This window comes from Gymnoscopelus microlampas, assembly GCF_963454915.1.
Source record: "Gymnoscopelus microlampas genome assembly, chromosome: 10".
NCBI classification, from domain to species: Eukaryota; Metazoa; Chordata; class Actinopteri; order Myctophiformes; family Myctophidae; genus Gymnoscopelus; species Gymnoscopelus microlampas.
Window position 1 is genome coordinate 41,376,617 of NC_139947.1, and position 25,097 is coordinate 41,401,713.

Here is a 25,097-nt window from a genome sequence, read left to right on the forward strand (position 1 = left end):
CCTCTTTGGTACTCTGTGAAGTGCAGATCTTCACTTTGAAAATGTTTTGAGAGAAGGACCACATGCATAAGTACATCCTCCATCATGTGAAAGAGGGCCACAAAGTTGAACTGTCTATATGACAGCTATCAGTAAACCTTTGGCTTCGTCAGAGTGCTGAGTATAGGTGGCAGCCATCATGTACTCCAGTACATACAGTATCTCAGAGCTTTCAGTGATCTATTCTCCACTGACACAGCATTGTGAATTGACAGCCAGCTCACTGTATGTGGCTGGGTGAAATTCAGTTGGAGCTTATGAAACTCTTTCTGCAATTCATGCAGCTCGTTACTTCTTACAGCAGAGTTACTTGGGGGAAAAAATAAAGAAAAAATAAATTGACCTCAATTCCCGCTGAAACTTTTTCACCTGTAGCACAGGTCTGGCTGCCTGCGTCACTAGCAGCAAGAGCAAGACGATGCGCTGTGTAATGCATCCCTATTCCATACCATCGCTTGAGTTGAATTCCACTCTGGGTTTTTAACAACACCTTGGCGGCATCCTGTCATAACAGCAGCACCATCGGTACAAGCTGCTGCAAGTGTTTTCCCTCCCATCTAAATTCTTCTCTGTCAGCAAGTGCTTCACATCCTTCAAAATTGGTGTCTGTTCTTCCATCTACAATTTCAGAGATCCTGAACAAAATAGCCTGGTGATGGGGGCACTATAATTAACCACTTGAACGCTCAAGACTTGGTAAACTGGAACTGAGCTGGCTCTGTACACGTTGTGAGCAGATTGGCTATATTTGGCTAATGTTCCCCCCAGAATATGGATGCTGGGGTTCGAGTGGTTAAAGGTCAACATTTTTAAACTTTGGGAAAGTCTTCAGGTCAGGTCAGGGTGTTTCTCAGTCAGTCAGTTTACCAGTCACTGTGGACAGATACTCTGACATATAGCTCTGATCTGTGGTCACATACTCTTTGTCATTTAGTGTTTGTATCCCAATAAGTCAGTGGTTCTCAAACATTTTCATGTCAAGGACCCCCAAATTGATATGTATTTGGTCACGGACCCCCACCTGAAAGAAATGTGTCCCAGGGACCGCCATAAGAGAAGATTTGTGTTAAAAAATGTAAACAATTATTCCAAACTTTTCCACAATTGTTAAAAAAAAATAGCCGATGTTGTAGATCAGCTATTTTCGAATAGCCAAAGTATAACATAGGGTTAAAGTGGTTAAACTGTTCCTCATTTTGCTGGGAACCCACTGGAGCCCCCTCAAGAACCCCTGAGGGTCCCCGGACCCCACTTTGAGATCCGCTGCAATAAGTGATGTAATTCTCTCTCTCTCTCTCTCTCTCTCTCTCTCTCTCTCTCTCTCTCTCTCTCTCTGTCTAGGACTCTCTAACAGACTATCCATGTGGGGGGGAACACACCCCCAGTCCCATAGCCAGTGCCTTGCCCCTCCCTTCTACTCCCACGATTACCGCCACAACACTGCTCACTGCCGTTACCGCGGCAACGGAGGCGGGGCACACCATCGCCATGCTGGGGGACAAAGAGGGAAGACTGCACAAGGTAACACACATACAACGCAACGCAACTCACACACACACACACACACACACACACACACACACACACACACACACACACACACACACACACACACACACACACACACACACACACACACACACACACACACACACACAGAGAGAGAGAGACACACAACCCCTCCAAGTCTAAGCAGTAATGATGATGCAAGGACTTTTAAATGATTGCGTATACAGTATGTGTGCGTGTATGGGGATGTGGGAGTTGTACAAGGTCATTAGTCTTAGATAGAAAGAAGAAGATAGAAACTTTTCCTGAGCCTACTGTATCTGGACCCAATGCTCTTGTCCGTTTGGCAGATGGTAACAGAGCTAACAGTCCATCGCTGAGGTGACTGGGATCCTCTGCGCAAATCCTAACAGTTTTCTGAAAAAACGTATGTTGCTATATCAGTGGTCCTCAAACCTTTTCATGTCAAGGACCCCCAACATTATATGTATTTTGTCGCCAACCCCCCATCTCAAAATACTTTGTGCCAGGTTTCCCCAGAAGCAAAGATTTGAGATAAAAATGTTATAAAAAAATGTTGTTTCAAAGATTTGCACACATTTTCAAAGATTCTCAAAAGTAGCAGATCTAAAGCTCATAAAGCTTTGAGCTTGTATATCTGCTAATTATTTTTAAATCGTGACACACACAGTCACACTTTCCCGGTTTTAATGGGTTAACCACCCTCTGTAGAGCCTGGATTATCTTCTGTACCAGACAGTGATGCAGCCGGTCAGATTACTCTCGACGGTGCACCTGTAGAAGTTGCAAAGTTCTGAAGTTCATACAGAACCTCTACAGTCTGTGGAGGAAGAAGAGCCACTCTGTGCCCAGTTCAGTGCTCGCTGTCGCTGATGTGCACGCCTACTCTCTCCATTGTAGACCTGTAGGAATGGAGGTGCAGCTGGGGGTACAGCTTCCTGTAGTGGCATGCTGACATCGACATGGAGGTTGTTATCCTGGCACCACAATGTCAGGGCTTCCACTTCTTGTCTGTAGGCAGTCATCATCATTTGCTGTAATCAGGCAGATGATGGTGGTGTCGTCAGTAAACTATCATTGTGTTTGTGCTGAATATGGCAGTGGCCACGTACTGTAGTCATGAGTCAACAAGGAGTATAGGAGGATACTGAGCACATAGCCCTGGGGGCCCTCAGTATGGAGGAGGTGCTGGTGCCAGTCTACACCACTGCCGTGTTGAGTCCAAGGTCTCTGAGCTTGGTGACAAGATTAGAGGGTGCAATGGTGTTGTAACACTGAGCTGCAGTCAGTGAACAGCCCTCTCCTCAGTTCCAGGGAGAGGGTGGCAATGGTATCGAGGGTGAGGGTCTGTTGACTTGTTTTGTCTGTAGGCAGATTCTAGTGCATTTAAAATGGGATAGACACCCTCATTCTCGGCCGATACCGACAATAAGCCGACCTACTTACGTACTTGGGTTAAGTATGGGTAGAGCATTCATCATCAGTGTGTCACTGGGTCGTAAATTGCAGACACGCAGTCTAACTCCTAATTCATACTTTGGTTGCGTCACCATAAATAGTGATCTAACACGAATCAACGCAATGCGGTGTGAGCTTGTAGATCAGCTATTTTTGGTGCACAACACTGGCACACAACTGAGTATAAATCACCCTTAAAAGAACCAGGCTGCCCATCAGCATGTTTTTCAATAACAAAAAACAATGAGTGCATTGGCATTCTAGGTTGGTAGCATCTCAGCAGGACTTTCTTCTTTGAGTGATGCAGTTAAAATTGCCAGCCACATTAAAAGCAGCCTCCCGATGTGAAGTGTCCATCCATTGCTCTCATGAGATCAGCTTTTGATCTGTTATACTGTAGTGCATATCTCTGATAGATGTTGGATGCATCTGGTACTGTAGATCCCAGTGGATCCTCAATGCTATCATTAAGGTTTTGAACTCCCTGCTTTGTGTGTGTGTGTGTGTGTGTGTGTGTGTGTGTGTGTGTGTGTGTGTGTGTGTGTGTGTGTGTGTGTGTGTGTGTGTGTGTGTGTGCGTGTGTGTGTGTGTGTGTGTGTGTGTGTGTGTGTGTGTGTGTGTGTGTGTGTGTGTGTGTGTGTGTGTGTGTGTGTGTGTGTGTGTGTGTGTGTGTGTGTGCGTGTGTGCGTGCGTTTAGCTCTGGGGTGCAAGTCTGAGTGCATGCTCAGACTCTTGATGCTGATGGGTTATTGGCCCCTCAGGTGCATTCTGGGTAGGTTGACACAGCTGGGGGCCAGTTTAATATACCATGAAACATTTACACGGTGTGTGTGTGTGTGTGTGTGTGTAGATGTGTTTGTGTGCACACGCACACAGGTTTGTGTGTATGTACTTGCGAGCTGCAGATCATGAAATATTCAGAGTGAAACAAACTACATATGTAAAATATCTCCAAAGTTCTCAGGCTAGGATTAGAGCTATTTTACGCATACTACACGCACACACACACCCACACACACACACACACACACACACACACACACACACACACACACACACACACACACACACACACACACACACACACATAATATGTTTACCCTGCCGTATAATTATTACTGCCCCTGCCTAATGTGTGTGTGTGTGTGTGTGTGTGTGTGTGTGTGTGTGTGTGTGTGTGTGTGTGTGTGTGTGTGTGTGTGTGTGTGTGTGTGTGTGTGTGTGTGTGTGTGTGTGTGTGTGTGTGTGTGTGTGTGTGTGTGTGTGTGTGTAGGTGTTTGTGCATGCGAACCGGTCAGGTCTGCTGTATGACAGTGTGACAGTGGACCAGGGTGGTGCGGTCAACGCTGATCTCCAATTGGACGAGACAGAACAATATGTTTACGTACTCACACGGAAAAAGGTAGGTGAAGAGTGAAGACACCTCCTATCTGTCTGGCCTCCTGCAGACATGAAACACAAAAGACACACATCTAATTTGGTCTTTCTACCTGTCTGTCTGTCTCTCTGTCTTTCTTTCTCTCTCTCCCCTCCCTGGCAGCTATCTAAGGTACCTGTCTCACAGTGTGACAGGCAGACCGACTGTGAGTCCTGTCTGTCTGTCAGGGACCCCTTCTGTGGATGGTGTGTTCTGGAGGGAAAGTAAGTGTCTGTCTGTCTGTCTGTCTGTCTGTCTGTCTGTCTCAAGGTTCAAGGTTGTGCTTTATTGTTACATATATTTTATAAGAGTAAAACTTATTTTTGTTCGGCTTCCTTCAGACAATGCAGCAGCATAGGTAATAATAATAACAATAATAAGAATAAAACCGTAAAAAGATTATAAAAAAAATATTACAGAGAGAGTGCAAAAAAGAGCAAAAAAAAGGAGAACATCAGCGTATGTACTATGTACACGTGCATATGATCTTGCTATATTATATACACCAACAGCATCGTTTCAGTACATGCCACCTAACCTTATGTAAACATAAAAAAACAGTATCTTCTTCACACAGCAGGGTTAGCGTTTCCTTTTGTCCTGGTTCTGTCTGTCTGTCTGTCTGTCTGTCTGTCTGTCTGTCTGTCTGTCTGTCTGTCTGTCTGTCTGTCTGTCTGTCTGTAGATGTCTCCTCCTACTCCTCTTCAACTTCAAACTCCTCTTCCTCTTTGTCTGTTTTTCTTTCCACCTGTCTATTTGTCTACCCATCTCTCCGTCTGTCTGTCTGTCCTTCCAGATGTAGTCGTAAAAAGCAGTGTATCAACCACACCCGGCACAATCATTGGCTGTGGAGTTTTGAATCATCCAATCAGTGTGTGACAATTGAAGGCCTTCATCCAGCCTATCAGAGCAGAGAGGAGCAGACGCAGGTATGTTTTTAGAACGCTGTGAAGGTGATTTCCCGGTAGACCCCTTAGGCATAGCGTCTGTGAAAACGGATACTCTTTCCCATAGACTCTCACTGGAAAATGTGCTGCCACTGGCTTGGCTGGGCACTCCGACGAAAACAATTGGCAGCATTCATGGGTGGGAAGATGGGGATCATGTCCTTGTCGCTGTCACTTACTGGTTGGTCTGGCCGCCTGCTGGGGGCGGATGGTGGCTGGCGATTCCAAGTGTATCGGAGAATGCATGTGGCAGTCTACACACTCTACCCTGGCCAACAGTGGGGATTGGCAGCGACAGGGGCTGCAGTACAATGAGAACACATTGGCAAGAAAATGAAAATAAGACGTTTTTTTTTACTGAGCTACAGTTCATTCAAATTCATGCAGGAGTGTTGCTGTGTTTTTGGCTGTACCAAAACAACCCATGGTTTGCCCTAAAACTGACCACTTGTCGTTATTGGCTTGTGCTGTGGTCTCCCTACAATTGGTGACCAATCCATGATTTATCCTTGTTCTTTTGTTTCCTCATTATGCATTATACGGGTCATTTCTGTTGTTTATCCAGATGCCTGATGAAAGTCAGATGACCAAAAATAAATATTAACATATCAAATATTGATTTTTTTTTTGAATATCTAAATGTATTACGTTATTTTATTGTGTGCGTGTGTGTGTGCGTGTGTGCGTGTGTGCGTGTGTGTGTGTGTGTGTGTGTGTGTGTGTGTGTGTGTGTGCACACACGTGTGTCTCCTTCTAGGTAACCATGACCGTGGGTCAGCTACCCTCCCTCTCAGAGGCGGAGTCTCTGTCCTGTGCCTTTGGGACCCTCCCCCCTCAGCCTGCTGTTGTCAAGGGAACAAGCATCATCTGTCAATCACCTTCACCACAGCTCCTCCCACCCAAACCAACAGGAAGTGGTGAGGACTCCAAAAGAAAATATAAACTAGAAAAAGTGCTCCTCGGAGCACAACTCTCCGCTGTTGGGAATGTTGGGAATGTTCTATCTGTATAAGTGTCCTATCCGTCCTGTCTGTATAAGTGTCCTATCCATCCTGTCTGTATAAGTGTCCTATCCGTCCTGTCTATGTAAGTGTCCTATCCGTCCTGTCTGTGTAAGTGTCCTATCCGTCCTGTCTGTGTAAGTGTCCTATCCAATTGTTACAGTATCCGCCATTTCTCAACCATTTCGTGATTGTTCCTGTCTTACCTCACTCTTACCAGACTTGTGTTGGGAATGTTGGGAATGTTCTAATTCTTATGTTCTAACTGTCCTATCCATCCTGTCTGTATAAGTGTCCGATCCGTCCTGTCTGTATAAGTGTCCTATCCGTCTGTATAAGTGTCCTATCCGTCTTGTCTGTATAAGTGTCCTATCCGTCCTGTCTATGTAAGTGTCCTATCCCTCCTGTCTGTGTAAGTGTCCTATCCCTCCTGTCTGTATAAGTGTCCTATCCGTCCTGTCTGTATACTGTAAGTGTCCTATCCGTCCTGTCTGTATACTGTCAGTGTCCTATCCGTCCTGTCTGTATACTGTAAGTGTCCTATCCGTCCTGTCTGTGTAAGTGTCATATCCCTCCTGTCTATGTAAGTGTCCTATCCGTCCTGTCTGTGTAAGTGTTCTATCCGTCCTGTCTGTATAAGTGTCCTATCCGTCCTGTCTGTATAAGTGTCCTATCCGTCCTGTCTGTATAAGTGTCCTATCCGTCCTGTCTGTGTACTGTAAGTGTCCTATCCGTCTGTGTAAGTGTCATATCCCTCCTGTCTATATAAGTGTCCTATCTGCCAATTATGTATCAGCCATGCAGCCATTTCGTGATGGTTCCTGTCTTACCTCACTTTGACAGTGGCAAAGACACTGTCAAAGTGATGCCATGTATTTATACAGTATTTCACCGTATTGTCACGTGTCACGTGAGGCTTGACCAATCGGTGTGTCATATTTAGAAAGTGAAAACAAAACTCTCCTGCGGAGAGTAATAATAATAATAGCAAATGTAGACTCAAATAATGATTATGGGTTCATTTTTTTACTTGAAAATGTTGATGTTTTGTTTCAAAATCACATAATATGAGCTGACGCAGTTGTGACCCAATCTAATAACACTGGTTTTGATTATGTCTTGAATCATTTGTTTAAAAATAATAATAATAATAATAATAAAAACAATATGTTTGGACAAACAAACCGTTACTTGCAAACAGGAAGAGGCTTTTATTCAAACTGATTTTCAAAATGAAATCCTCTAATAGAATAAAGGGATGCTGTTCAGCCACCCCTGGTAGATCTGGTGTACTGTATATAAAAATCAACAGTCTTAATAGTTACTATGCACACAATAGTACTTTATACACATCATAACTAAATTAAGCTTTTACTTCCTTGTTCCAGATCACATGACCCTGCCCGTGTCGCTGATGTTTGGTCATGTGACCATCTCTCACATCAACATGACTTTCTACGACTGTGGAGCTATAGGACGACTTAACAGCACTTCACCGTAATGCTCACACATGCATACAAATACATACCAAAAATCTATATGTAGCAGTTGTCATATTATATATTTATTCTGTAATTTGTTACAATAACCCTCTTATCTCCTCTTCTCCAGTTGTATGGCGTGTGTCACCAGCATATGGTTGTGTAACTGGTGTCCTCTTGACCAGCTTTGTACCCACAGCCACAGCTGTCCCAACACACACATTATACACAACCAGAGGGTAGGCTGGCCTGTCTCTCTGTCTGTCTGTCTGTCTGTCTGCAGTGGTGGAAAAAGTACTAATTTTTTTTTACTTAAGTAAAAGTATCAATCTCTAGGTCGTCCTCAGACGAGCCCTCCATCATCGCTTCCAGTCATACCGGTTCTCCATACATCTGGCCAGCTCGTTGGTGCTTTGCTCAATACTGCAATGTAGAAATACTCTGTTACAAGTAAAAGTCTGGTAATCAAAATCTATTTGAGTAAAAGTTAAAAAAGTATTGGCATCAAATTATACTTAAAGTACCAAAAGTTAAAGTACTCATTATGCAGAATATCCCGTTTAACAAGGGATCATAATACTGTACAAATGTATTAAATATTTTGAATATAGCAGATCTAATGTACAAGCTCACAACATGTCGGCACGTTGTGAGCTTGTAGATCGGCAATTTTCAAATAGCCAAAGTTTAAATAGGGCTGAAGTGGTTTATGTATGTTTTGTAATAATAATTCAAATCTACAAAGTAACTAGTAACTAAAGTTTTCAAATAATTGTATACGAGTACAATATTTGCCTCTTGAGATGTAGTGGAGTAAAAGTCCAGTACTTGAGTAACTTATTGTACTTAGTTACTTTCCACCACTGTCTGTCTGTCTGTCTGTCTGTCTGTACTGTCTGCCTGTACTGTATGTCTATGTCTTTGCCAGGGACGTGCACAGATAGACTCTAGGTGGTGCTCGAGCACCTGCCCTTTGCCCTCTTGACCAAAAGTGCCCTTTTATTTTTTTCTTCAGTTTACAGCAGGGGTCTTCAACAGGGGGTCCGGGACCCCTAGGGGGTCCTCAGAGTTACTACAGGGGGTCCGCCAAATCTTTATGTGATATGATTTTTCTTTTTACCATAACCACTCGAAACCTAGCATCCCTTTTCTGAGGAGAACTTTAGCCAAAAATAGCAGATCTACAAGCCCACAACGTGTTGTGGGCTTGTAGATCGGCTATTTTTGGCAAAGAGGTATAGGTGTAGAGGGAAAAAAGAGCAGACCAAGTAAACAAAAAAAAGTATAATTTACTTGAGCACCTGCCCCTCAAAATGTCTGTGCACGCCACTGGTCTTTGCCTAAGAATCTCTGGCCTGTTGTTGAGGTTTGTAAATTGGCACACTCAGACGTCATCTTACCCAGCGCAGTGTTTTCTCCTAGTTCCATGCAGGTGATAACGAACTCTCAGCGCTGACATTCCCACAGGGAGTGTGAGTTGAAACTGTCACCGTCGATGTGGTGCTGCTGATGTGGGTGTTTCAGCAGTATTCCACTGACAAGCTTGACTAATGACAGCCATATCTAACTGGCAAACAAATATTACATCCCCTTTATTTGGAGGACCACATAGAATGGATATGCGCACAAACCGAAAATAAAATGCTGATGTCAAATGCAATATAAAGCCAATAATAGCTTATGATGGCTTGTCATTTCCTTGGGCCCACTTTTGTAGCCCATTGACGCCAGCTGTACCAATAATACTGCTACTTACTGTACCATGTGTCAAATTTAAATCCATCAACCCAAGCGAACCTATCACTTGCGTTGCAGATAAACATTAACGTTACCACCCTCAAATTAGAGGCCTCCCAGTCTGTGTATGACTGTCCACACATTCTTATGGAAGACAATGCTTAGCGACAGTATCATTTAGGCTGAAGATCTCTCTTACAGTCTATTTTACTGTCTGTCTGTGTTTTTCTGTCTGGCAATCTGTCTGTCTGACTGTCTTTCTGTCAGTCTACAAAGCTTTCTGACCTGTCTGTCTTTCTCTACCTATAGGCTCCTCAGTCTCTTGGACCCGCATCCTGTCCTGTCATTTATTCTCTGGGAGGCTCCTCGTTGGTTCCCATAGGTGTCTCCTCCGCCCTGGTGTTGCTAGGCAGAAATCTGGACATTTTCACTGTGAGCACGTTAGGATTCAATAGTGACACTGTATTCATTGATAAAATAATAATGGATCATATTCTGTAGTAATACATAGAACATAGTCCTTCTACAAAAAACAATTGAATTACAATTGAGCAATATCACATACAAACCTACTGTACACACACACACAATTCTATACTATAGTGTAATTGTATAGAATGAATGAAGATATTATATTATTATATTGTAAGTTAACAATCGTAACTATGTCATTCACTTTTTAGCCCTCAGGGTTTTTATTCTTTCTAACCTCAGCTCTTTCTTTTCACTGGAACCGTGTGTGTGTGTGTGTGTGTGTGTGTGTGTGTGTGGGTGTGTGTGTGTGTGTGTGTGTGTGTGTGTGTGTGTGTGTGTGTGTGTGTGTGTGTGTGTGTGTGTGTGTGTGTGTGTGTGTGTGTGTGTGTGTGTGTGTGTGTGTGTGTTTGTGTGTGTGTGTGTGTGTGTGTGTGTGTGTGTGTGTGTGTGTGTAGGATCCAGCAGACTATGTGTGTGTAGTTGAAGTGGAGGGAACTCAGTTCAACCTGACAGCTGGCGTAAAGCAAACACATGACACACACACCTTCACCTGCTCTCCTCATCAGGTAACACACACACACACACACACACACACACACACACACACACACACACACACACACACACACACACACACACACACACACACACACACACACACACATACATCCTCACCAGGTAACACACACAATCTCAGATATAACTTGAGATTACACAAGGTTAGGGTACAATAATGTAATCTGACTTTTTAAAACATGTTTGTCTCTCTCTGTATTTCTGTGTGTGTGTGTGTGTGTGTGTGTGTGTGTGTGTGTGTGTGTGTGTGTGTGTGTGTGTGTGTAGTTTGAGTTTCCAGTCACACAGCTTCAGTATTCTGCTGCCGTGTTTGTAAGGAGGGGGAATCTACGTATCGACACATCACCCAGTCTGAGACGTAAGAACCACCTCATACTAAATATTATAATCTCACATCATAATGTAATGTAATACTTCTCAATAATACTACTAAGAATAATAGTAGTAACAGTCATTATTATCATTTCTAGTCCATCTGTATGACTGCTCAGCTGGCCAATCGGATTGCTCGCAGTGCAGGGCGGTGCCTGAGGAATACGGGTGTGTCTGGTGTTCAGGAAGCCCTGCCCCTGGCTGTGTTTACAACCAATCATGTTCTAGTGCCGTGGCAGATACATGCCCACCTCCACACATCACACAGGTAAACCAACTGAAAGCACAGGAAACCAATCAAAACACATCACACACAGACCTGAACTGCAAAGCAGGATTTGGGGGTACTGATTGAGTTATCTACATTGGTTCACATCTTATTGGGGTACATCGCTGTGGTAACTTATGCGGCACACCTAACCTGATTCGGAGCAGGTTATGTTTGAGATTATAGATCATTGCATATAAAAACGCCTCCTGACCAGCGGTGGAAAAAGTACTAAATGTGTTTACGTAAGTAAAAGTATCAATACTGCAATGTAGAAATACCCTGTTATAAGTGAAAGTCCGGAAGTCAAAATGTATAAAAGTATTGGTATCAAATTGTCAATTGTTGTCTTGGAAAATGGTATCACCATTCCTAAAAGATCCTGTGGAGCTTTGTACACAGATCGTGAGAAGGTCTCTTAGTAGACAAAGAGTGTTCAGACCGGCAAAATCCGTTGACTTTCCTTATACATTTTTTATATGAGAGGTACAGTATAGATTCTTGTTGGAGGAGGGAGTTATCTGTGTCAACTTCTTGAGCCTGAGTTGTTGGCTGCAAGCAATATCAAAGCCATTTCATTGTGCTGTCGCATATCCATATCATGCTACAACAAAGACTGATTGAAGCCTGTGTACTTGTTGTACTTATGAGATGAAAGTAAGCCTACATATTGCTTTGAATCATGTTTGATTATTTATTTTTATGGCGTGGCTCTGCAGGACTCTAGCCATCTAGAAGAAGTCCTGTGTATCTGACAAACAGCTGTATTTATCTTTCTATAGGTGTGCGTGTGCGTGTCCGTGTGTGTGTGTGTGTGTGTGTGTGTGTGTGTGTGTGTGTGTGTGTGTGTGTGTGTGTGTGTGTGTGTGTGTGTGCGTGTGTGTGTGTGCCTGTCTTTCTGCGTGTCCACCTCTGTGCTAAAGACCTTAAAAGATCTTAAAACACCATTGCAATAGTTAAGGCATGAAGAAATAAATGCTACTTGTGTGTATCTGTCTGCCTGCCTCTCTGTGTAGGTCCTTCCTGTGTCAGGTCCGTTAGAAGGTGGTATATTAGTAACCATCCAGGGTTCTAATCTGGGAATGACACACCAGGATGTAGTGAACGGAGTTTCAGTAGCGGGGGTCACCTGTCGACCTCTAGCTGAACATTACAGGATCTCTACCAGGTACACACACACACACACACACACACACACACACACACACACACACACACACACACACACACACACACACACACACACACACACACACACACACACACACACACACACACACACACACACACACACACACACACACCATGCATATGATGCAAATATTGACATTGAGACAGCAGAAATGAGTTACGTTCTCTGGCAGACAGAGGAGACTTTTTAACCTGCTAATATTATTTTATTCTCCTTTAATTACACATCAGAGCACTCGGGTGCTCAGAGAAAGTAATTTATTTCAGCAGAGCGGTTTGTGTATCTTTCCACAGGCCTTGTGATGGTATCAGTTGAGGCTCTCTTAATGTTATGACTTGTTAATGTACCTGCAGGGTCGTGTGTGAGCTTCAGCCCACTGGTGAGCCAAGGGAGGGGCCAGTGTTGGTTACCGTGGGAACGTCCTTACCTGGGCAGTCCTCCCAGATATTCACCTATCAGGTGACACGCATGCACACACAAGCACACACACACACACACACACACACACACACACACACACACACACACACACACACACACACACACACACACACACACACACACACACACACACACACACAGAATATGTAGTTGGTATGTTCAACATGAAGAACATTTATCTGACTCACGATGAAGTTCACTAATTTATCTGACTGTGTGTGTGTGTGTGTGTGTGTGCGTGTGTGCGTATGTGCGTGCACTCACATGTACATATGTAGAATCCCCAGCTGTTGTCCATGGTTCCTGACAGAGGACCGGTCTCAGGCGGAACCAGGATGACCATATACGGTCGACAGCTGCTTACTGGGCAGACCAGTGACCTCACAGCTTATGTAGGAACACTGCCTTGTTTAATGTAAGTACCCTAACCATGACCCCTGACCTCTAACCTATTCTACCCTATCCTACCCTAGTGATTTTGCACTACTTGTGGGGTTCCATGGGGATCCACTGTAAAATGTGTTAATATAGCATCAAAATAAGTTTAACCATTCATAACATGTGACGTGTTGTGAGCTTTTTGTTTTAGCGGCAACCATGCAGCTACTGTAGTATAAACCACTTTTTATGTGACAAAAACAATTATGCCTGTTTTATCAACATTCTTGTTCAATGGAATGACTTCTACTGTATTTTATTCTACTACCCTGTCTCCCTCTAGTGGTGAGGGATAGGATACCAATTGACTTTACATTTAAAATAGATAGATCCTTCTACACAGCTTCTTCTACTCCATCTCCTTCCACTCCTTTGCTTCCCTACTATAAAGGAGTAGTGAACTACTCCTTTAACGTTGGTTGACTGTAATGTTGCTGATCTACAATCTGATCCTTGAACTCCTTAACACTGGTTGATTGTACTGTAATGTTGCTGATTTAGGATCTGATCCTTGAATCAACCTGCAGATCAACGTTGGTTGATTTTAATCTTGTGGATTATGTTGTTTTATGTTGTTATTTCTTGCTATAATCTCATCAGAGCTGCCTCCACCCTCACCACGTTTTAAACCACACTCAAAACCCACCTTTTCAGACTCACATTCCCTACATAAAATCCAAATCCCCCCCTTTTGTTTACCTTTCTTTTATAGCTTTGTATACCTTTTTAACTAGTTCTTCCTAATGGAGTTGTTTTTATCTTATTATTATTATTATTATTATTATTATTATTATAATGTAAGTGTTTCTTCCGCTAGTATCGAGGAGGTCACCGACACCCAGTTAGTGTGTTGTACTGGTCCCAGTAATGACACCGTCCAGCTACGTGTCAGGGTCCAGTTTGGGAAGGCCACACGGAGTGTGCCCAATGCCTTTTACCGCTACTTTGAAGACCCTGTCATCACTGAGGCCACACCCTCTGAGAGCTTCTATGAGTAAGATACTCTTTTTAAAAAAAACTTTTACACTACCTACATTCATGTTCTTATATACCTAGTCTATAAACCATCTTAGTCATAGTAAACCTATACAGCATACTGAACCGTATGTTCTTTTACACTATATCTAGTTTATAAACCATCTTAATCATTGTGAACCTATATGTTCTTATATACCAAGTATATAAGAACCAACCATATTCTTAAGTTTATAAAGCATCTTAGTCAACATAAATATATAAACCTATTAGTAATTATAAGCCTTTAGTGTGTGTGTGTTTATATATGTATATAAACCATCTTAGACATTATGAACGTATATGTTCCTATACATTACATACTGTATCTAAATCATCTTTGGTCAAAGGGAACCCTGTTGAAACACGCCCCCTTTCTTCAGCACCTGTTGTTGTCATTTCCTGCAATCTTGAGACTTCAGTCTCAACCAACCACGTTGACGCATAAGTAAAACTTAACAAATCAACACAGGCCTTATCTTGAGACCCAGAACTCATTGGGAACTGTCTGTTACAGTAAGTCAGAGTTTTACGTATACCCTTAGCATTTGAACGATGGGATTTAGGTAGACCAGTTGCCCTTTAAATCTAGACACCACTGAATTGGTGTCTAGATGACATCATTGAGATCAGTCTTATTGCCTCATGTCTATGTCAGTTAAATTGACTTTGTGTCTCTCTGCTGTTATGTTTCAGAGGTGGGCGGGTCATTAGGGTGAGTGGCAGGAACCTGGACGTTGTGCAGCAGCCTTTCATAATGGTGTGGGTGGAGCCTATTGGAGTCCAGAGGGTGAAACGGGGAAAACGATTGGCTCTCTTGACCGCCAAACAACTTATGTTCAATAGCACCATGGAAACGGTAAAACAACCAATCAGGATGTATTGTGGATTACTATGCATGAGACACCCATTCAGACAGTAGAATGTTGTTGAATGTATTATAGACAGAATGTCTGTTTATTGTTTGTCAGGTGTCAGAGCGTTGTAATGTCTCATCACCGTTGGAGATGACCTGTTTGACCCCTAGAGTGACACCTGCTGTAAAGGTCAAGGGGGTGTGGTTTCAGCTCGACAACGTCAGAGTTCACTTTGAGCGCATCAAGGTACCTGTCTCTCTTCTCTACCTGCCTCTCTTTTTGTATACCTGTCTGTCTCTCTGCCTTCCTCTGTCCTTTTGTCTGTCCTTTTGTCTGTCTGTCTGTCCTTTTGTCTGTCTGTCTGTCTGTCTGTCTGTCTGTCTGTCTGTCTGTCTGTCTGTCTGTCTGTCTGTCTGTCTGTCTGTCTGTCTGTCTGTCTCTGCCTGCCTCTGTCCTTTTGTCTGACTACCTATCTCTCTACCTGTCTGTCTCTCCAGGGCAGGAGGTTTATTTATTACCCAAATCCAGAGCTGTTCTCTCTGAATAGAGACGATCCAGAGTCTCCCTTCAGATTCAAACCAGGAGGAGTGATCGCTGTTGAGGTAAACACCCACGCACGCACGCACGCACGCACGCATGTGTGGTTAGCAATGTTGCCTCACAGCAAGAAGGTCCTGGGTTCAACCCCTGGCAGGTTTGAGTTTCGTGGGTTCTCCTATTTCCCTCCCACACAAGACATGCAATGCATGCTAGGCACATACTCCTGTCATTGCCTTTGACCAAAGTAGTGGCCCTTGGTCGCTGGGCGTTTCACTGTAGTACTTATGTAGTTATGATGGGCCAAATGCAAAATCTACCTAAGTGGTATAAAGCGTAACTTAAATGAACATACACACGCTCATACGCACACACAAACACACTGTGATATACACACTTACCTTAAAATATATTGTGTGTGTGTGTGTGTGTGTGTGTGTGTGTGTGTGTGTGTGTGTGTGTGTGTGTGTGTGTGTGTGTGTGTGTGTGTGTGTGTGTGTGTGTGTGTGTGTGTGTGTGTGTGTGTGTGTGTGTGTGTGTGTGTGTGTGTGTGTGTGTGTGTGTGTGTGTGTGCACGTGCGGTTGCACATCCTCAGGGTAGGGAGCTGACCAGAGCGATCAGTAGAGAAGAAGTTGTGGTTCGTCTAGGAGATCAGGCCTGTGAGGTTAAAACCCTGGACAGCACAACCCTGTACTGTGAACCTCCAGACGCTCAACCCAGCAGTTTGCAAGAACACCAGGAACTACCCAGCCTTAGAGTCAGTACACATTTCATTGCTTTAATTGAAACCACAAACTAAATAATTCAACATACAGGGATTACTTGTATTGTATTTATTTTTATTTTAAACTGTAAATACTTTGCCATACAACAAATAGCGAAAATAGCCAATCTAAAGCTCACAATGTGTTGCATTGTGTAGTCTCTCAAGCCTGACAGCTATTCTACAATCTTATGCTACTAATGCTACATAGATTCTATAACTATGCCCCCTGAAAGCGGTGCAAAGGAAGTTACACCGTTCGTCATTTCCGTTCACAAAAGTATATTTAAAAATGTCTTTAAAATATATATATATATATATATATATATATATATATAAACATATATAAATATATGTTTTTGATTTCCATTTATGCTAAGCAGCAACCTAGCTACTTTTGCTATTTGTCACACAACAATGTATTTACAGCAGTGCTTAAGATGTATATAATATTTATCATACTGTTTATTACTGTGGATATATTTATATATATTTAGGTTGTTTGTGTCTGTATAGTCTCGCATGGCCAGACTGTTGCCTCCCACAATTTTCAAATGGTTCCGGTCATACAGCCTGGGACTTGTGAAGCCTCCGCTCCTCCCCACTTTCGTTTCGTCTTTACAATCGCGCAAATTTATCCTAATATAAATCAAAATCATCAAAGTATATTTAGCTTGCTGCTTAGCAGAAATGGAAGTGGATAGTTGTCTGGCTACGCGAGACCAGTGTCTGTAGGACAGAGAGAAACTGAAATTCATTGCCTTGAAACCTTGATATCCAGTTAATTGACATGTTTTGTGAACAATGGGTGCAGGTTTCCATGGGTAATCTGCAGGTTGATTTGGGATTGGTGCAGTACGACACAGACCCCCTTCTCCCTCCTGTCCCATTGGCTGCTCAGGTGGGTCTTGGGGCAGGAGCAGCGGTGGTCATCCTATCAGTGCTCATTATTATCCTGATGTACAGGTAAACACACACACGCACGCACGCACGCACGCACGCACGCACGCACACACACACACACACACACTCTTCATATGTGTATTTTTGTGTTACAGGAAGAAGAGTAAGCAGGCTCTCAGAGATTATAAAAAGGTTTTGTTGCAACTGGAGACTCTGGAGATCAATGTAGGAGACCAGTGTCGCAAAGAGTTCACTGGTATGCCTGCACGCACACATGCGCACACACACAAGCACACATGCATGCACGCAGGCACACACACGCACGGCACGCATGCATGCACACACACTCACATGAGCACAGGCCAAAACTAAAAGACTTGCAATAATATTAAATGTGTGATTTGATCGAGACAACTAAAACCTTACACCAAACGATTCAGGAGACGTTAGTATGACGCGACTCAAGCTAAATTCTGCGACAGTGAAATCATTAAAAAGTTGTTTGGTGTAAGGCCGGATTGATGTTATTACTGTATGTTCTTACTTATTAAAAGACAATAAACGATAATAACTATAAATGATATCTTGTATTGGCTCTGCCAAAGAAATATAGTTCTTGAAACAGTTGTTGCTAAGTAGTTGAACTGTCTCTGCAGTGAAGGTACTCTGCTAGCCTGTTACCAGCAGGTGTTGAATGAGTGCAATCAACAGTTAAATCAGTACACTAATAAAGTGGAGTGATGCTGTTATATTGAATATGTGCACTCATCGAATGCCTCTTGTCCAATCCAATTAACTGTTCCCCCTCTGTGTGTGTGTGTGTGTGTGTGTGTGTGTGTGTGTGTGTGTGTGTGTGTGTGTGTGTGTGTGTGTGTGTGTGCGACTGTGTGCGTGCACGTGTGTACGTGCGTGTCTCTATCAGACCTGATGACAGAGATGATGGATTTAAGCAGTGACGTAGGTGGTCCAGGCATTCCTCTGTTAGACTACAAGACGTATGCAGAGCGCGTGTTCTTCCCGGGCCAGCAGGGGGCGCCACTCAGCCAGCATCTGGACATGCCTGAGTCCCGCAGACACACAGTAGAACAAGGACTGGCTCAACTCAACAACCTGCTCAATAACCGAGTGTTTTTAATAAGGGTGAGGAGGAGATGTGTGTGTGTGTGTGTGTGTGTGTGTGTGTGTGTGTGTGTGTGTGTGTGTGTGTGTGTGTGTGTGTGTGTGTGTGTGTGTGTGTGTGTGTGTGTGTGTGTGTGTGTGTGTGTGTGTGTGTTAACGTAACCCATTTAGACCTGAGGCCGATTCTACAAATGCCTTCTAAATCTTTTACTTTTCTGAAAAACATATGTTATACAGTATATAGCTGAAATAAAAAATTACCCAGATGCTTTTCCGGTTTTGTATTCATAGTTAGGGAATTTTAGCAATATGTGTGGACCATCTGTGAAAAAATTTACTACCAATAGCTTTCTTCACCAATGTATTCTTATAAGTGTCTAGAATCACCTCTCAATTAATGCAAACCCAAATCCTCGTGGAAAATCCTGGAGAGCCAATCAAAGTTAAGGAGCCCAGAGGGCTTGGGTGAAAGATATTAAAAAAAATAAAAGTCTAAAATGAACTTGTGAGGTGTCTAACTAGGGGTTTTCAGGGGTGCTGAATCCATTCCAACCATTATTTTTGAGTAAAAATGTCTCCCTGGCCATCTAATATTGGTATATTGGTTATTGTTAGTGTATAATCAGTGTATAATCAATCGTAGGGGATTGGGGTGTTGTTGAATTGATTCTATTCTGAAAAATATAATAAGAAAATATTGCTAAACACTTGATAAGAGTGTACACCTACTGTGCACATGCTCAGTGGGATACACTGTCTGCATGTGGGGAAGGAGCGGGAGTGTTGCATCCTGGCAAATATGTCAGGACGATTTTAAGGTACGGTAGTTTGTCTACTTTTTGGCATTCATTTTCCTCTGCTGGCAAAACTTTTGATTACTGTGAATTTAGATGTCAATTTTCTCTAGCCTATTGCTTACATTGAACAACCATTAGTTAAACAATCATGACACTTGTCTTTTAGTAGACACCATGGAAGAGGATTCTGTAGCTTGTGGCTTAAGGTGCTTCATCTGTGGTGGTCCTGAGACTGAGATTCAAAAGTCACCCAAAAAGGCTATGCACATTTTTTGTCTTATTCTGAGAGTGTGGATGATGCAGCATTAATCAGAAGACTTCATGGGACTAGAAAAACTGAGATGACCCCAAACTAAGATACCATTTGGAATGCAAAACCGAGCTATACAGTCGTTCAAGAAGTACAGTATATCCACTGGATATCGTAAGTTTTTTTTCATTGTGATGAAAGTTGCCACTTGCAGATTTCAATCCTATTCTATGTTGTGAGTGACATCATAATTTAATAAAAACTTTAAACATAATCTATTCTTTAGAGCAAGATGAGCAAGTCCAACGGCCAGACAGGAAGAAAAGACGCAGGGCATTGTCTGGGTCAAGTAGTTCAAGTGCTAGCTGGCACACTTGATCTACCATAATACTTGCATCCTTTGCAATGAAGGTATCAATGTTGGCACATTGAAAAGAAACCCTGGTAAGTCTTTTGTATGTAAGATTCAAATGAATTTTGATAACTGTTTTTCTTGCTCCTCACTGTAGGCTTCCACTCAAAGTCAAATAATTTAATCATGCACATACTGTATGTGGCTACCTTTTATCCAGACAGAGCTTGGCAGTTGTATCGTGCACCTGATAATGTCTACCAGGGCCGATTGAAAAGGAGTTTGATGCAGAGAGCAAAGCGACGAGGTGATGACTGGGGACTTGAAGTCGCTGGTCGCCTGGTGGCAGAAGAGGCAGTATATCATATTCGATGCAGAAGAGACTTTGAGAACCCTGTTACAAAGTCTGAGGTAACATTATATGGATACACAATACAGCTGTACAATACAACTCACATTTCTTATCCTGAGGGAAGAAATATAATTTTTAATAGTGAAACTTTTGACTTCAAAATAATTTATTCTGCAAGATTGATATGGGTCCAGGAATGAGGAGGACTAATAAAGGATAAGAAATGTGAGTTGTATTGTACAGCTGTATTGTGTATCCATATAATGTTACCTCAGACTTTGTAACAGGGTTCTCAAAGTCTCTTCTGCATCGAATATGATATACTGCCTCTTCTGCCACCAGGCGACCAGCGACTTCAAGTCCCCAGTCATCACCTCGTCGCTTTGCTCTCTGCATCAAACTCCTTTTCAGTCGGTCCTGGTAGACATTATCAGGTGCACGATACAACTGCCAAGCTCTGTCTGGATAAAAGGTAGCCACATACAGTATGTGCATGATTAAATTATTTGACTTTGAGTGGAAGCCTATATGAGGAGCAAGAAAAACAATTATCAAAATTCATTTGAATCTTACATACAAAAGACTTACCAGGGTTTCTTTTCAATGTGCCAGCATTGATACCTTCATTGCAAAGGATGCAAGTATTATGGTAGATCAAGTGTGCCAGCTAGCACTTGAACTACTTGACCCAGACAATGCCCTGCGTCTTTTCTTCCTGTCTGGCCGTTGGACTTGCTCCTCTTGCTCTAAAGAATAGATTATGTTTTAAGTTTTTATTAAATTATGATGTCACTCACAACATAGAATAGGATTGAAATCTGCAAGTGGCAACTTTCATCACAATGAAAAAAAACTTACGATATCCAGTGGATATACTGTACTTCTTGCACGACTGTATAGATCGGTTTTGCATTCCAAATGGTATCTTAGTTTGGGGTCATCTCAGTTGTTCCAGTCCTCATGATTAATGCTGCATCATCCACACTCTCAGAATAAGACAAAAAATGTGCATAGCCTTTTTGGGTGACTTTTGAATCTCAGTCTCAGGACCACCACAGATGAAGCACCTTAAGACAAGCTACAGAATCCTCTTCCATGTTGTCTACTAAAAGACAAGTGTCATGATTGTTTAACTAATGGTTGTAAGCAATAGGCTAGAGAAAATTGACATCTAAATTCACAGTAATCAAATGTTTTGCCAGCAGAGGAAAATAAATGCCAAAAAGTAGATAATCTACCGTACCTTAAAATCGTCCAGACATATTTGCCAGGATGCAACACTCCTGCTCCTTCCCCACATGCAGACAGTGTATCCCACTGAGCATGTGCACAGTAGGTGTACACTCTTATCAAGTGTTTAGCAATATTTTCTTATTTTATTTTTCAGAATAGAATCAATTCAACAACACCCCAATCCCTTACATTGATTATACACTGATTATACACTAACAATAACCAATATACCAATATTAGATGGCCAGGGAGACATTTTTACTCAAAAATAATGGTTGGAATGGATTCAGCACCCCTGAAAACCCCTAGTTAGACACCTCACAAGTTCATTTTAGACTTTTATTTTTTTAAATATTTTTCACCAAAGCCCTCTGGGCTCCTTAACTTTGATTGGCTCTCCAGGATTTTCCACGAGGATTTGGGTTTGCATTAATTGAGAGGTGATTCTAGACACCTATAAGAACACATTTGTGAAGAAAGCTATTGGTAGTAAATTTTTTCACAGATGGTCCACACATATTGCTAAAATTCCCTAACTATCATATTTTAAGAGTTCTGTTAGTCAACGCTATGCACTAAAAACCTATCCCAGGTTCAGTGTTTAAAAACATTTCTCATACTTGCGGATTATACCAGTGTCAGTTTACCTTATGTGGATTATGCGGTCGACACTCACTTTTCTCTCTCCTTCTCTCCTCCCTCTCTCTTTCTCTCTCAGTTCATCCATACTCTAGAGGGACAGCAGGGCTTCTCTCAGAGAGACAGAGGATATGTGGCCAGTTTGCTGACGATGGCTCTTCATGACAAACTGGAGTATTTTACTGATGTGATGAAGAGTCTTTTACAGGATCTGGTTCAGCAATATGTAGATAAGAACCCAAAACTCATGCTACGAAGGTAAGAACTATTATTATGATTGTGATTAATAGCTGTACAGTATTAGTAGTAGTGGTGTTAGTTGCAGTGGCAATAGTAGCAGTAGTAATATAACTAGGTAGTTTTAGTAGTAGTTATACTTCTTTCATGAAAATATAAATCACTCAATCCTCACTCACTGTGTGTGTGTGTGTGTGTGTGTGTGTGTGTGTGTGTGTGTGTGTGTGTGTGTGTGTGTGTGTGTGTGTGTGTGTGTGTGTGTGTGTGTGTGTGTGTGTGTGTGTGTGTGTGTGTGTGTGTGTGTGTGTGTGTGTGTGTGTGTGTAGGACAGAGACGGTAGTAGAGAAGATGTTAACCAACTGGATGTCCATATGCCTCTACTCCTTCCTCAAGGTAACTGTCTGTCTAATCTTTATGTGTTGATACTTAATGTTTGTTGACGGTCTCTGTAGGAGGTAGCAGGAGAACCTCTGTACATATGTGTGTGTGTGTGTGTGTGTGTGTGTGTGTGTGTCTTTGTAGGAGGTAGCAGGAGAACCTCTCTACATGCTGTATCGTGCCATAAAGTACCAGGTGGATAAAGGACCTGTAGACTCTGTCACTGGAAAAGCCAAACGCACTCTGAATGACAGTCACCTTCTGAGAGAAGACATAGAATACTGTTCTATGGTACGCACACACACCTAAAACATTACGTGCATAGCTAAATACACATGCTGTACCTAACACACAACGGACATATGCACACATGCACACCTAAAATCATACATACATACCATAACAAACACATACCATAACAAACACACACCTAACACACACACACACACACACACACACACACACACACACACACACACACACACACACACACACACACACACACACACACACACACTCACTCACTCACTCACTCACTCACTCACTCACTCACTCACTCACTCACTCACTCACTCACTCACTCACTCACTCACTCACTCACTCACTCACTCACTCACTCACTCACTCACTCACTCACTCACTCACTCACTCACTTCTATACAAACAAAACAAATGCACATACTGTACACATTACGATACATTTGACAATCCAAACCTTTAACTTGTTTCTCTCTCCATTGTGTGTGTGTGTGTGTGTGTGTGTGTGTGTGTGTGTGTGTGTGTGTGTGTGTGTGTGTGTGTGTGTGTGTGTGTGTGTGTGTGTGTGTGTGTGTCAGACTCTGACAGTGTTGATTAAGAATGGAGTGGAGGTCCAACCGTGTCCTGTTAAAGTTCTAGATACGGACACCATCACACAGGTACCTGTCTGTCTGATTACCTGTGTGTGACTGTACAATATGTCGAGAGACAAGTCGGTGGGGACAAAGTCAGTATTTTTAATGAGATTCTGTCTGTCTGTCTGTCTGTCTGTCTGTCTGTCTGTCTGTCTGTCAGGTTAAAGATAAAATTCTAGACCAGGTCTACAGAGGAGCCCCATTCTCCCAGAGGCCATCAGCTGACTCCCTGGACCTAGGTACTGTAAGCGCACGCACACGCATATGCACACGCACACACTCTCTCTCTCTCTCTAATATCATCTACATTACAATAGAATCCGTAAATAACATTAACTTAACAGTAAGTAGTCAGATTAAATAATATTCAGTATTACATAATGTTTTGTTTTGGTTTGGCAGAGTGGCGCTCAGGTCAGGCAGGTCACCTGACCCTGTCAGATGATGATGTCACGGCTATTGTCCAGGGGCGCTGGAGAAGAATCAACACTCTGCAGCATTACAAGGTGTGACCTCTAACCTTGACCATCAAACATCCTAAACCTGACCTCTAAAGCCCAATGCATACTACACCAGAACAGATGATCCTTGTTGGGTTCGGCTGGCTATGAATTACAATATGATGTCACTCAGTGCTTCGGATGGGTGGTCTCCGAGATGTTCTGACTAGCCAAATTAGTTTGAACTAAATTAGTTTGGCTACTGTGATTGGTCGGGCCAGGCGTTCAAGGTGGCCGTGATATATTTATTTTTGTTTCCGCATTCAGCTCAGCTTCAAACAGTGATAATTTGGAAGATACGTTGGCTGTACTAGTCTTACGAGCCAACATCCAGGAGGTACAAAAACCTCTGAAATCTCTCTCTAGTGACTATTCATGAACACACACAACCTATCGCAAGAAATGGCAAAACCTCCATACCTCTGTGACTCTGTCTCAAATTCCCCACAGCTCGCCGCGATATCCAGGTATTAAAACACCGGTTCCAGTGATGGCTGTAGTGTACACTGCTTTAGTCAGTGGCTCGAGCGACCAACAGCGCGAGCTGTGATGGCCGGGGTCTGGCTTTCAGAACACTGAATCACCCTGACTCTTTTTAACCCCCTAACCCTGACCTCTAATCCTAACCCCTAATTCAAATGTTTTCATGTTCTCTATGATCTCTATGAGTTAGTTTAGAGATGGTAGTGCTGTATTCTCAGCAAAAATAATGATAGGATAGGAGACATACACTGACTTTAATTGAGACATACTGTATGTCTCTTATCTTTTAACAGGTTCCTGATGGCGCGACAGTGGCTTTGATTCCTCGCTCTCAGAGTTCTGTTGGGATCAACCAGGTGTTTCAGACTGGAGAGAGTAAGAAATATATTAACAGTGTACAATATATATACGGTACACA

General features: G+C 42.6%; 1 protein-coding gene across 2 annotated transcripts in view; it reads left to right on the top strand.

Moving 5' to 3' along the window:
* The window catches only part of plxnb3 (plexin B3), a 105,434-nt gene that overhangs the window by 69,322 nt on the left and 11,015 nt on the right, over positions 1-25,097 (top strand). For both annotated transcript variants that reach the window (XM_084069279.1, XM_084069280.1), the window contains exons 4-32: positions 1,381-1,560; positions 4,301-4,429; positions 4,568-4,668; positions 5,241-5,373; positions 6,149-6,308; positions 7,781-7,889; positions 8,004-8,112; positions 9,920-10,042; positions 10,540-10,650; positions 10,928-11,018; positions 11,131-11,300; positions 12,317-12,468; positions 12,846-12,951; positions 13,212-13,348; positions 14,189-14,365; positions 15,082-15,244; positions 15,357-15,488; positions 15,740-15,844; positions 16,376-16,537; positions 17,358-17,509; positions 17,602-17,702; positions 18,369-18,586; positions 22,268-22,446; positions 22,752-22,818; positions 22,948-23,094; positions 23,640-23,720; positions 23,857-23,935; positions 24,099-24,202; positions 24,973-25,054. In XM_084069279.1, coding sequence (XP_083925405.1) covers positions 1,381-1,560; positions 4,301-4,429; positions 4,568-4,668; positions 5,241-5,373; positions 6,149-6,308; positions 7,781-7,889; positions 8,004-8,112; positions 9,920-10,042; positions 10,540-10,650; positions 10,928-11,018; positions 11,131-11,300; positions 12,317-12,468; positions 12,846-12,951; positions 13,212-13,348; positions 14,189-14,365; positions 15,082-15,244; positions 15,357-15,488; positions 15,740-15,844; positions 16,376-16,537; positions 17,358-17,509; positions 17,602-17,702; positions 18,369-18,586; positions 22,268-22,446; positions 22,752-22,818; positions 22,948-23,094; positions 23,640-23,720; positions 23,857-23,935; positions 24,099-24,202; positions 24,973-25,054 — 3,760 coding nt within the window. The remainder of the gene's footprint in view (positions 1-1,380; positions 1,561-4,300; positions 4,430-4,567; positions 4,669-5,240; positions 5,374-6,148; positions 6,309-7,780; positions 7,890-8,003; positions 8,113-9,919; positions 10,043-10,539; positions 10,651-10,927; positions 11,019-11,130; positions 11,301-12,316; positions 12,469-12,845; positions 12,952-13,211; positions 13,349-14,188; positions 14,366-15,081; positions 15,245-15,356; positions 15,489-15,739; positions 15,845-16,375; positions 16,538-17,357; positions 17,510-17,601; positions 17,703-18,368; positions 18,587-22,267; positions 22,447-22,751; positions 22,819-22,947; positions 23,095-23,639; positions 23,721-23,856; positions 23,936-24,098; positions 24,203-24,972; positions 25,055-25,097) is intronic.